General features: G+C 45.3%; 1 protein-coding gene across 2 annotated transcripts in view; it reads right to left on the minus strand.

The window, feature by feature from the left end:
- The window catches only part of PPEF2 (protein phosphatase with EF-hand domain 2), a 31,858-nt gene extending 25,025 nt beyond the window's left edge, over positions 1 to 6,833 (minus strand). For both annotated transcript variants that reach the window (XR_008445259.1, XM_054031199.1), the window contains exons 1-3: positions 6,747 to 6,833; positions 4,367 to 4,396; positions 1,407 to 1,534 (exon numbers count right to left, since the gene is read on the minus strand). Coding sequence is in view for 1 of the 2 variants with exons in the window: in XM_054031199.1 (XP_053887174.1) it covers positions 1,407 to 1,534; positions 4,367 to 4,396; positions 6,747 to 6,801 (213 nt within the window). In the remaining variant the exon portion in view is untranslated. The remainder of the gene's footprint in view (positions 1 to 1,406; positions 1,535 to 4,366; positions 4,397 to 6,746) is intronic.
- Positions 6,834 to 14,287: the final 7,454 nt, after the last annotated feature.

Below are 14,287 nucleotides of genomic sequence, written 5' to 3' on the forward strand. Positions count from 1 at the left end.
TCTCATTTCATTTGCTCCCCATGGCTTCAAGATTAAGTATTTCTGGCTTCCATCATATACAAGTGAACGGGGACTAACACGCAAAAGAAAGTCAACGTGAACAGGGCCGGCTCTAACTTTTTTGCTGCCCCAAGCAGCAAAAAAAAGCGCCGCCCCCCCGCCAAGCACCGCGCCACCAGAACCCCCCCCCCGAGCACCACGCCCTGCACCCCCCCCCCCCCGCCGAGCACCGCGCTGCCGGAGCCCGCTGCGCCGCCGGACACCCCCCCCCCCGAGCTCCGCGGCCCATGCCGCCCCCCCCCCACCGCCGATTGCCGCGCCTCCGGAGCCCGCCCGCCAAGCACCGCGCCGCCGGAGCGCCCCCCCCCCGGAATGCCACGCTGCGCTGCCCCCCCCGCCGAGCGCCGCGCCGCTGGAGCACCCCCCCCCCCCACGGAATGCCACGCCACCGGAACCTCCCCCCGAGCACCGCGGCCTGCGCCGCCCCCCCACCAGAGCGCCCCCACGGAATGCCGCACCACGCCGCTGGCCCCCCCTTACCAGGTGCCGCCCCAAGCATGTGCTGGCCCTGAACATGAAAAGAGCCAGAAGGGGGCTAGGAAGCCATATGGATGTCAACACCTTACCAGAAAGCAGACATTAACTAATACCAAGTATGAAATATAAACAAAGGAGGCAGTAGATCAGGAGCTGCTATTCCATTGCAGGAGACAACTTTCCCTGCCAAGGAGCCACAGAAACGGCTTTCAGATGTCTACCACAAAAGCCTCGAGATGCCACCTGCTCATTGGCAGGAAGCGTCATGCAGCTCATGCCTACTCAGGCAGAACAGAGAACAAACATAAGCAAGGGGAACAGAGAAGCTTGTGAAAAAATTCCTCTATATTTAAAACCCAATTGTCGAAGTCTCTAAATATGCCTATTACTCACCTACCACCACATGATCCTACAGTCACCCTTCTCCTCCCCTCGTCTCATCCATTCCCCTCCGCCCACACACATACAGTGGGTCTTGTATTTTGTCTTCATCACCGCTCAATTTTTATTGCAGTTGCTCCTAAAGGCCTCAACCCAATCAGGGCCCACTTGATTTAGATAAAATGCAAGCACATAGTCTCTGCTCTAAAAAGATTCCAATTTAAACAGACAACAGGAGTTGTATTATCCCCATTGTACAGAAAGGGAACAGAGGCACAGAGGATAAGTAAGTGATTTGCCCAAGGCCGCCCAGAAAGTCTGCTGCACAATTGGGAACTGAACCCAGGCCTCCAAAGTCTCATCCCAGGGCCTTCCTCTCTGGGAAAGGATTGTGTGGGTCCGCAAAGCACTATGCCCGATAAGAATTATGAAGACGACAACGACAGAGGGCATACGCTTCCATTCTCTCCTTCTCTTTAGCACCGTACCTTGATCTGATCCTGCTCACAGGAGTACTCTATGGATTGGAAAATCCTCCACGTGCACCTTCGGCGCATCTCTAGCCGGGCAACATAGCGTCGATACCATCTCTGGATCAGGACAGCGGCCTTGAAGGCTGTGACACAAAAAACAGAACCAGAGAGCTGAGCTGCTGTATCTCAGCACCTGGGCAAGTGCTCTTCTCCCTCCCAGCCATGCAGGGAAAGAAGGGAGTTTTCTCCTTCACAAGTGAATCGTAGGAAAGGATTAAGTCGGGCTGGCCAGAAAAAGAGAATTCCATTCTGGCATTTGGTTTCGTATCAGGATGAAACTAAGATCTTTCCCCATTTAAAAATGAGAGAACGAGAGAAACCTGAGACTAGCCAGTAGCCCACTGGTTATGGCACTCACCTGAGATGTGGGATGCCAGGTTCAAGACCCTGCCCCAAATCAGAGAGAGCAAGTTCTTGAACCTGGTCTCCCATATCCCAGGTGAGTGCCCAAACCACCAGGCTCTTGGCTATTATGGGGTCTGTCTCTCTCTCTCTACGTTCCATCCCAGACTCAGGAAACCTTCCAGAGAAAGTTTAGTTGAATCAGACAGGTTTCTACTTCAACAAATGGGTATTTTCCATTTGTTTTGCTGAAAATTTCCCAGCCAGCTCAGATGTTAACATGACACTATCTTCAGGGTAAATCCTAACTAAGAAACACTTTTTTCACTGTCATAAAAGAAAAGTCTGATCCCATAGATCTCTCTCTATTGTCAGAGACTCCCAGGACACTTCTAGCTCTCCCTGGTGGCTCCTCATGGCACTGTTATTATTTAACCAAATCCTGCCTCAAAAAGCTTAACTCTAAATAAGAATTTCCACCACCTTTTGACTCTCAAGTATCATTATTCTCATTTTACAGATGGGAGCTGGGGCATAGGGAGATTAAGGGATTTGCCCAAGGTCACAAAGAGAGCCGGTGGCAGAGCCCAGATTTGAACCCAGGCCTGAACCCTATCCAGTACCTTAATAAAGCTGGGCTTTGCCTGCTCTAAGTCAAATAAATACAGGGCCTGATTCATCACTGCTACTCCAGTTTTACACAGCTGTCACTACACTGATTTCAGAAGGGTTACACTGGCACAGAACTAGCCTAACACAGAGATGAAGCAAACCTGAAATCTCTACCTCTGCTTTAACCTAGCTCGCAGCACGTTTTTGTAGGCTAGTCTTGCCCATCCGCTCTGAGGTAAGCCTCCAATCCATGCATTCCTGTATAGGAAACAAGCGTCTACTCTCCAGAACCACTGGAAACACACAAAAGCCACCGCCTGGGTTTGAAACATGCTTCCTGCCAATGAAACGTGCTAATACTTAGCACACATGTATCAGTAGTGCTTTGTATTTTATTCATTGATTAAGCAATCCCTGAATTTACAGCTATTCCCTGCACTAATAAAAACCTGAACACAAAGGCAACATCCGAACAACCCTAAAAACAAGGACACCCAGTACAGTAGAACCTCTGAGTGACGAACACTTGGGAATGGAGGTTGTTCATAACTGAACAAAATGTTATGGTGGTTCTGTCAAAAGTTTACAACCGAACATTGACTTAATACAGCTTTGAAACTTTACTATGCAGGAGAAAAATGCTGCTGTCCCTTGATTTTTTTAGTAGTTTACATTTAACACAGTACTGTATTGTATTTCCTTTTTTTTTGGTCTCCGCTGCTGCCTGATAGTGTACTTTCTGGTTCCAAGTGAAGCGTGTGGTTGACTGGTCAGATCATAACTCTGGTGTTCATAACTCCAAGGTTCTACTGTAACCCATCACAGTCAAAAGCCACAATGAACACACATACTTTGCACGTTGCCCTATAAATGGCTGCAAACTTGTGACCTCAGACTAGTGGGTTTGAGTCAAGTTGAGGCTACCAACCTCAATTGTTCAAATCTAAGGACTTAGTAACAGCACCTCAGCTGATCTCACCAGGGCAATGGGATATGAGGGGAGGCAGATAGCTCAGGTTGCAAGGACCTAAACCAGGCAAAGATTTCAAAATCAAAATGAATACCTGAAATTGCACCTGGGGGCAAACAGGAAGCTAGAGCAGCCTTTGGACTGTTAGTGTAATGTCTCTATGACCAACCATGTTCTGCAGCAGCTGCAGCAGCCCAGCGGTCTGCAAGGTTAGGCCGGCATGGAGCACACTGCAGTAATCCAAGCTGGAAGTGACAGATTACACACGCGAGAGATGAGGTCTCAATCCTCACGCTCGGCAGATTCATAGCTTCCAAGGCCAGCACTGTGCTCACCTCGTCCGACCTCCTGTCTGACACAAGCCACAGAACTTCCCCACAAGATTTCCTAGAGCAGATCTTTCAGAAAAACATCGCATCTTGATTTTAAAATTGCCAGCGATGGAGACTTCCCCCCCACAACCCTTGGTAAGTTGTTCCAATGGCTAATTATCCTCACTGTTAAAAAACGTACACCTTATTTCTGGTCTGAATTTATGTAGTTTCAACCTCTAGCCACTGGATATTGTCCGACCTTCGACTGTGAGATTAAAGAGCCCATTGCCACGTATTTGTCCCCTGTTGGGAAAAGGCATTTCCACCCAGTAAAGCCAGCTGGGAAACCAGGATCAATAAAGGGTCTTAAATTGAATTCGTGGACTGAAATATAAACCCAGTCTCCCTACGTAAAGCAGTCCTTCCCTCTTTCCCTAAAGCCACTGCACATTAGAAACAGCAAAGACAGCCCTCAGAAAGCTGAGTTACCAGTCACTTACATTTAAAACCAGATGTTCTAAGTCCACAAAAGATTCAATAGTGACCATACACTGAGCATCTAACATCACGTGAGTCATTTAGTGCTGCTAAAGTAAGCGACTGTTTTGTTGTGCTGCTTTATACATCATTACAATTGCACAGCTGAAAAAGCCATGTCTTCTAATCAACCAACTTACCTGGGTGAGCTGCATCTGGCAGTGTTTGCACTGAATTAAAAAAGAAAGAAGAAACAGATTTTTTCCACATTTTATGAGGATCTGGGCAATAAACTGAACAGTAGATACACACCAACACTTAACTATTCACTAGAGGATATAACTCTGTTTGTTCAGCAAACCCAAGCAGAGGTAATCAGAAACTAAAATATGCCCATTCATTGTAGCAAATACAATTAAAAAAAAAACCAAATCAATGGTGAATAAAATATTGCCCTTTTCACCTTGTCTGAAATCATTAATAACCAAATCTGGTCACTCAAATGAGACAGTTAGAGACAAGCCCCTGTATATGCTACAGCAAGCTGGGCCTGAACCCCACAGCAACACCTTTGGTTCTGTAGTACCCTGATGTAGCAGACAAATTCTGTTACAGTCTCATTAAATAACAGACAGTTTTTAAATGAATGAAATCTGAAAATGAATATTACACTCAGACCAGTCTCCTAGGTTTTATTTATTTTAAATTAAATTCCATTTTATGTTCTAGTTTTCACAGATCTCGTTTTTAACTGACAAGCGCAGCTGCATGGGAAGTCGGCAGGAGAAAGCTGATTATTTTGACAGCCAGGTACACACCACGTGAGTCTTTTGGCAGCTGGGGATGCAGTTTGGGATTGCGGATAAACATTAACTGGATGTTTCTGGTAAAATGATCAGCAATGAAATTAGTAATGTTTCTATTTAAAGTGTCATCTGTAGGTTTCAGAGTTAACAGGCATTTGAAATGAATGAAGCCGTTGTCGCCACTGAGAACTAGTATTTCAGGTTGTCTATGGACTCAGGAAGACAGTACTGAACAGGTGTACACTCAGCTATCCTTTCAAAGTGGTTGTCACAACCATAAGGGCTGGAAACAATTACAGTTAAAACAAAGATACTGAAGCATGATTCTAGGGTATGTGATAGACTCAGCAACAAATACCATGGCTGCATAGTGGACAGGGCCTTGCTTAAAGGTTTAAGATGCTCTGTTAGGGGTATCTCTGCACATGGAACATACAAGGGTATCTATTGTGTTTGTGCTACCAGAAGCACCCTGTGTGACATGGAGCTCTTTAACCCTAATGTTTACAAAATACTTATTAGAGAGACAAGGTGGGTGAGGCAATATCTTTTATCGGTGAGAGAGTCATGCTTTAAAGCTTGTCTCTCTCACCACCAGAAGTTGCTCCAATAAAAGATATTACCTCACCCACCTTGTCTCTCTCATACCCTGGGACTGACATGGATACAACAACACTGCATACAACATAGTTATGTAAGATATTGCTGCATTTACCGAGATTACTTGGGAATGTGGAGGAACACATAGGAACATACAGAACATGGTTCACAATATATACGGACTTCACTGAACTTAAAGTGCCATGGTTATCAATATCTAGATGCCTTATTGTATTTACAGCTGGGCAAGGTTTTTTGACCAAAACTTTTTTGGGCAGTAAATGCAGATTCGGTGCCACCAAAACATTGCAATAATTTGTGTCTGTTTTGCTGAATGGTTTCAGTTAAAAAAAAAAAAAATCAAAACGCTGATTTTTTTCAAGATGATTCCAATACTGTTATGTAGCCTTAGATAACTGATGCATTCTGTTGAGAAACTGATTTTTTATTTCATTTATTTCCAAAATAAACAAAACAATCAGTTTATACTATATTAGAGCTACAAATACACATTATTGCCATCATATAGCTGGCATCATGAAACTATATCTGTGAAAACTAAAATAGAGAAAAATAAAAAAAGCTCAAAAATAAACATTGACGTGATCAATTTTAATTAGAAAAACTAAAAAATGAACTCTGTCAAGCCCAATCACAAGTGACAAGACAAGAAGATCATTGCATTAACACAATTTAAAATAGACACTGTCAACCTGCTTAACCACAAAATCTAATCTCTAAAAAAGCCAAAGCGCTTAATTCTCCATCATCCCAGTTTGGTTTGGCAAACTCACTGCACAAACCAGCCCTCGTTTTGGTTTCAGTTTCAAAGTCCGTAGAAAGTAGCGTTCATGCCAGCACAGCTCTCACTATCAGAGCATGGGAGCACAATACATGCATGTTTACCAGTAACTGACAAATTAACGTGGGCAACAACTGCAACAGATTTGCTTTGCTTCACAGCTTTGCCTCTGCCTTTAATCTCAGCCTCAGCTAAAAGCTATTTACCATTATCGTCTTTGGGAACTGAAAGGTTTTTTTTATGGGACACTCAACTATACAACGTCATCAGGCAATACAGCGGATGCATCTCTATACTGAATATTCGTGACTTTCTAGCAGGACCTTTATAATCCACCAGGAAAGACTGAAATATTTTATGAGAGACACTCACCTTTTTCCGATTTCCGCAGGAAGTAGTAGGCATTTGTGGAACTACCACATCCCATGATCTCCAAACGATGTTTCTATGGGATTGCAAATAAATACAGTATCATCAAAATCAAGTAAGCAGCACTGGAAAGAGCATTCAATCAGAATCAGGATGGGTGCCCTGTGTCCCAAGCTGCTGGGAGACAATCCTGAATATATTAATACTCAGTAAGGTTCAGATGCCACAGCTTTACAGGTGGTCTATCTTGATTCAAGTATAACCCTGACATCTAAATTTTCCCAACATACTGTGCATCTGCACACAACCTGGGATGGATTCTTTTGGCATGCTCTCTAGTTTGATTGTCAGCTTCAGGTCAGATATATGGAAGGAAATTATGCAGGTATTTTGTTTTTCAATTAAACAGAGATGTTTTAGACTGTTCGGTACCTACATGCCAAGTCTGTATTATGTGCCTAAAACAGATACAGTATTTAGGTATCAACATATTGATGTAGATGGCTAACTTTAGGCTCCCACGTTTGAAGAGTAGGTAACCCACAAGACTAACTGGTCTGAACCTTGGTTTGAGTTATAAAAAGTGAAAGGTTGTTAGACAAATATTTATGCACTCTAGACCATATTTTATGATTTGCCTAAGAAATTCAGGCCAAATAGCTTCATCTCAGGCCAGTCAGGATCACAAACACACCATGCAATTAGATCATTTTCACCTGGAAACAATGCATATTACAAATGCCCATTCAGAAATTCAGCCTGAATGGCAGGGTCACACTAATCAGAGCTTGTAGCGGTGCCGATAAATGATAGGATGTCCGAGAGGAGCCTGGAAGCAGGAAAGGTGGGCTGAGAAGACGGCTGGAGGCAGGCATTTCCTGTGTATGCATGGGGTGGAGTGGAGTGGACAAATCAGGTAGTCCACTGAAAGGTTAACTACAATAAAGTTAGTCAGAAGAGGGCAATTAAAGGAATGCATTCTCCTGGCACGGAACAAGTTTAGTCATTTCTAAATATGGGATGACAACCGTATGAAATTATACATGGGACTTTTCTTTGGGAGTTTGGGGATGTCATAGCCTGAGAATGATGCGAAGTGAGCCCCAAGCACACCATGTCGGCAAGCAAAGCCTTTGTATGTGTCTTACACCCCGCTCCCTTCATCAGGACCTGTCCCAGGTCAGAAACATCTGACATATTAAAATAAATAACTCTGGGGCTGCACTACATCATTCATTCCATTGGGTGTCTGTGTTTGCACACACATAAGCATGCCCTCTTCCTAGGGTATATCCCTAATGATGAGGAATTAAAGGACAGGGATGGCATTTAAATCTAGTTGCTATATCACAGCTGGAGTAGTGACAGGTCTAAAATAAACAACTAACTGTCATAAGAAAATAATCAGCTTTGTTAAATAAATACTGCTTTTCTTCACCTTCTGGTTTTACTTCTGGGGGTATGACACCATCAATGAGCTGCTTGGATCCCAGCCACGCTCTTTAATTCTCACCATTGCCAAGGGTGCCAAGACAGCACCCCGCCAGCAAACATTTTAGGAATCAGCCAAGTTTTGAAATCTCTCACTCTGGGGAACAATCAAAAAACAAAGCCAGTGGGATTCCTTTTTCATCATTCAACCCGTCATTCGTTTTGGAGACCACGGACACAGCCTAGGAGTTCATACCCCTTCCAGGTACAGAAGAAGCTAGAACGAGCAGAGGAGTCCCGAAGGCTAAGACAGCTAAGGTGTTCCTGTCCATTCAGTCTGAGACTGGAGTGGATGGAAGAGGCACTGCTTTGGTTTGCGATGGAAGGCGGCAAGTTTAATACAAAAGCTTGTGGGACAGAAGCCTACATTTTAGGAAGCTTCCATGAAAGGAACGTGCAGCATTTCTGTCAGCAATATTCCTGGCAACATCTCAGCCACCCACATTCAACTGATGGTGAAGCATCAGTCACAGACAACGCAATGTGAAAACTATGGGGTTTACTTCCAACGGGGTTCTTGGGTGACAGAAAGATGGCCAGGAAGGAGACTCAGGGGTTGGCAAGGAAGGACCTAACTGAGGGGTAAGGAGGGGAGAGATTCATGGTGGGAGTGGCAGACCAGAACTCAACTAGTTTTGAAGGGCACCAAAATCGTCTGATTGTGTGGGGTGCTTTTCCTCCTAGCTCTAGAACAGTGGTTCCCAAACTTGTTCCGCCGCTTGTGCAGGGAAAGCCCCAGCGGGCCGGGCCGATTTGTGTATCTGCCGTGTCTGCAGCTTCGGCCGATCGTGGCGCCCCGTAGCCGTGGTTCGCTGCTCCAGGCCAATGGGGACTCCTGGAAGCAGGGAAGGCCGAGGGACATACTGGCCGCCGCTTCCAGCGGCTCCAATTGGCCTGGAGCAGCAAACCACGGCCACTGGGAGCCGCGATCGGCCAAACCTGCGGACGCAGCAGGTACACAAACCGGCCCGGCCCACCAGGGGCTTTCCCTGCACAAGCAGTGGAACAAGTTTGGGAACCACTGCTCTAGAGAAGGGGGCCCATCACCTTTCCCTCTCCACCTGCCTCCCGAAACTGGCCACATGCATTCACAAACACTAAGTAACGATGCCTACAAGGCGTTGCAATAAGAGGGCATGTGCACAGCTTATTCTCGCCTACATAGGAAAATCCAGTTCCGTTCTGGTGCCATGGAAGGTGAGAAACTACTGAAGTGAGAGCTGTGCAAACACAGCATTAAATCCCCACCACCATGGGGCCTTGGGGGAAAACTGCAGAGGAACCAGCCCTAGACGCCAGCCGGCAGGGGCAGCAGCCGCCAGACAGAGACCCCTGGACATTCCAGTCTAAACTGTACAGTTTTCTGACTCTCCCTGCCCTGTGCTGATTGCAGGGGCACCATGGGGTGGGGGGGGGGAGTGGTACCCTCCTGCTATCCCGGGGAGCCCTGACTGAACTGCACAGTTGTAAGTGAATTGGGGTGCTCTGAACAGACCCCGGGGTTGCTTCACAGAGCCTCACCCTCACCGGAGAGCCATGACTGGTCCACAGTGTTATCAGTCAACAGAGCTCTGGGTGGGAGGGGGCTCCCCCAATGAACCAAGTGAGTGGGGGGAGGGTCAAACAGGGACTTCCCCTCCCCCCCAATCCCTTTCACATGCCTCCTCCCCCTGGCCCTCCCACTCTCTCTGCAGGCAGGGGCCATGGACCTGTGATGGAGGGAGCGGGCACTGCCAGGTGATTTAGGGATATGTGGAAGTGGGAGGCACTGCTGGGTGCCATAGGAAAGAATCACAACAAATGCTCCCTGTGGGGCAGCACCAGCCCGGGATGCACCACAGAATGTTCTCCAGTTGAGAGGTCTGCTTTAATCCCAGAACGCCGCCCTGGAAAACATCCTCCCATCTAATCCTAGACATCGACTCAATCTTACTGCCAGGGCCAGATCGTCCCTCCTGGGTCTCCTCCGCTGCTTTGTCTCACGTGACCCCAAGGACAAGACTTCACTTCTGGAAAACTATAGCACAGTCAAAAACATGGCAGCATGGGATCTCGTTTCTCCACTTAGTTGTGATGTTGTGTCGTTATTATTTGTATTACCAAAGTGCCTAGGCCCCCTAGTTCTGGGCAAGGATGTCATTGAGTTGTACAAACACTGAAGAGACAGTCCCTGCCCCAATGAGTTTCCAGTCTAAGTGCACAGAGACCGTCCTAATAAGCAGGTATTAAAAAGCAAAACAACAGTGATAAAAACCTGCACAATGACCAAGAACACACACCTACTCTTCAAACCAGAGCCCAACAGATGAAAAAACACAAGACTAAGCAAGAACAAAAGCACCAAAGAATGACAACTGTGTTGCCAGTCAGGTTGAGCCAGCCAGCAAAGCAGCACAAGTTACGCCTTCGTGAAAAAACAAAAACATATGCACAGTGCCATTTCCCTGCTCAGCAGTGTTGTAATCATTGCCCTTAAATATAGACAAGTCTTGCAAGAGTCCACACCTCCTACCAGTGCAGCATATATACTCCCCTGTTGGGTCAGGTAGCAAACTGAGACCACAATAAATCTTTGCAGATTTGCGAGTTTGTTTTGGTGTGACAATTCTTATCACTGAGTTTTCTAAACACCCAGAATACATACATTAAAAAGGCAAATGATGAAGAAAAAATAAGGTTTGAGTCAGAGCACGTCCTAGAAAAAAGAAATAACTTGCAAGTCAGAGCTAAAAGTTCCCTGGGCAACCCAAGAATTAATATTCTTGATAAAAACTTTATGGGACTCAGTTTTGCACTGAGCAGCTACATGAACTTCCCTGAGATTGTCCAGGATGTAAATCAGCACAGAATTTGCCGCCATAGCTATAGGAATCCCACGCGAAAACACTATGTTGTTTAAGTCCAGGAAAATGCATTGTTACAAAGTAGAAACACAGCTGAGAAAGATTCTACCTAGGACGTACGTTATGTGGGGCTTATACAACAGAATCTAAATTGCTTCGGCAACTCCAGATATGCGTGGATAATCGAAAGCTCAGATAATCAGAATTCAACAGAACAGACATACACTGGCACCTCATTAGATAGGATCATAGATGCTGGAACGAGGGGTGCTGCTGCATGCCCTGCCTTGAAGTGGTTTCCATTATATGCAGGGTTGACAGTTTGGTTCATTGGCTCTCAGCACCCCCACTATACAAATTGCTCCAGCATCCCTGGATAGGATGAATAGGATAAGGGGGAGTTGGAATAATCAGGATTCTACTGTATTACTAAGTAGTGGGACCATCTGTGGAACATGGCCAAGCCTGCTGTAAAAAGGAAGATGTTACCATGTCATCTACAAAACCACCAGTAACTACAAATTAAGATTTTGCAAGAAAAAAAAAAAAGATTAAAATAAAATTCCAACAACAAGAAAAAATTAAAGGTAACTGACACTAAAGACCCAACAGCTTGTCTTTACCTCCTGATAGCGCAAACACGTGTTCCATTGTTTGCGGTAAAATTGGATCCTGACATAGGGTGATAAGGGTTGTTATGTTTTATAAACACAGTCATCTGCACACGAGCAGCAGCTGGGGTGTTGGCAAAGAGAACTGCACTTAGAAAACACTGCGTCTCACACAGCCGATAGCGAAAGAACTTTATCAAGGTCCACTTCCCTCCACAGGAGGGATTTAATAACCCTACCACACAAGACACTGCTACAAAGAAAGAAGAAATAGAAAACTTACCTTGTCCCCACGCTTTAGTTTAAAGAAGGATTTATTTGGATAAACACTTCAAAGCTCTCTGGGTTTCTTTTTTTTTTAATGTAGTTTGTTGTTTGTGCGTGTTTGCACATATATATATAATCAGCCTTTGATGCCCAACATGATCAAGAGTCTCCGAGATGATTTAGTTGGACAGTCCCATCTGAGGCCTTAAAATGATGAACGAGCTACTCCGAGCATATCGTCCCCTTCGCCACTCTGTGAAAATTCCCATTTCCTTTTGCACGTCCAGCATGAAGTACATGTGCTGGTCCCCAAAGAGAGCACAGACCTTATGATTTATTTACTGCACAGTTGTTTTGAGAAGCTTTCAAAGCCTCCCCATGTGACACTTACAAAAGGCAAGAGATCTGAAATGGATTAGGATTACTAGCAGGGATTATGGATGGGAAATATAGCACGCCGGCCTCTCCTGTCTTAACTGAGCAACCAGCTCTTATACACCGTCCCGCTGCCTTTTGTTACATGAAAAGTTTCTCTGGGGGAAAAGTTCCCACTCAATCCCTACTTTGGGAGGAAAGGTCCCTTGCTCAGGTCAGGATTTCGTAGTGCAGAAATAAAGTGCAGAGGACATAGGCAAATTAAAACCCAAAAGAGAAAGCTCCCGGTTCCTGGAATTGCAGAATGGCTTTCTCTGTTCCTCCTCTGGTTCCTTTTAGGATTAATCAGACAAAAAACTTCAAAGTAATACAGACGCCATCAGCAGATACCCTTGCCAGCACAGGGCAGTTAATAGCTAGAAAATCCATACCTGACTCATCTTGTCTGGGACCACTATGCTTGCTGGGAATAGAATAGCGTTTTTAACCAAATGTGAATCCCAGTGGACGCAGTTTTGCATTCCTAGCTAAATTCTGGATTCGGAGAACTGGAAAGAATCCTCCTCCACCATCCTTGTATACTGCAGTTCTAAAGGGTTCATCCTCCACATAGATGCAAAAAATCCTTCTTGAATCACAGGTGTTGGAATGAAGGACGCTGGGGGTGCTGCCACACGCCCTGGCTTGAAGTGGTTTCCATCATATACAGAGTTGACAGGTTGGTTCAATGGCTCTCAGCTCCCCCATTATACACATTGCTCCAGCACCCCTGTACTCAATCCCAGTGAATTTATGTCATCTTTCCTTGGGGCAATCCCTTGCTTAGGGAAAGTAATGAAAAGACTGCCCGAAGAAACCAGTATAAAAGTCACACTATATATGCAGCAGCAACTCTTTGGTACTCATGGGGCCCTGCCACACTTGGAAAAAGGAAAACAAAAATCAACCTAAATTAAAAAAATATAAAGGTACTGGCACACATCATTTACAGCAGTTACCCTAAAGGCAAATTAAAACTGGAGTTCAGTTCATTGTTATTAGATGTTCATGAGTAATCAGACTGCTGCTGGCTGTTTGTGAAAACTGTTTGCAACAAACCACGCTGACATTTGTTTGCATAAACTATTCAATGGGTACTTCTGGATGACAAATATCTGCAAAACCAGGATCCATTTGCAAACAGGCCCTGGGGGTTACCCTGGCAGAGGGTGGGTCTACACTGCAATTGGAGGGGTTACTGCAGCTCTTACCTAGGAAACTTTTTATCTGAAGACCTATAGTCCCATCCTACAGTCCTGCCTTGGGCTAAATTCCCACTGACATCAATGAAAATTGTGCCCTATTAGGAATCAGATCCTAAACACTAATACCTACTGTGACGGGTTGGATCACAGAAACCCCCTTGGGAGCTGCCACCCGATGTGCTAAGACTACCCCTGCTTCTGTTTTCCCTGCCAGCTCAGGACTCCAGCACCCTGTCTTGCTGAGCCAGACACTCCCGTCTGGCTCCAGATACAGACCCAGGGTCTGAATCACTTGTCCCAAAGCTGCAAGTTTACCTGAAAACAGCTCGCAGTAGCGTGCTTGTCTTTAGCACTCAGATGCCCAACTCCCAATGGGGTCTAAACCCAGATAAATCCGTTTTACCCTGCATAAAGCTTATGCAGGGCAAACTCATAAATTGTTCGCCCTCTATAACACTGATAGAGAGATATGCACAGCTGTTTGCTCCCCCAGGTATTAATACATACTCTGAGTAAATTACTAAATAGAAAGTGATTTTATTAAATACAGACAGTAGGATTTAAGTGGTTCAAAGTAGTAACAGACAGAACAAAGTAAGTCACAAGCAAAATAAAATAAAATGCGCAAATCTATGCCTAATCAAACTGAATACAGATAATCTCACCCTCAGAGATGCTTCAGTAAGTTTTTCTCAGACTGGACACCTTCCAGG

Source organism: Malaclemys terrapin, chromosome 5 (assembly GCF_027887155.1).
Source record: "Malaclemys terrapin pileata isolate rMalTer1 chromosome 5, rMalTer1.hap1, whole genome shotgun sequence".
NCBI classification, from domain to species: domain Eukaryota; kingdom Metazoa; phylum Chordata; order Testudines; family Emydidae; genus Malaclemys; species Malaclemys terrapin.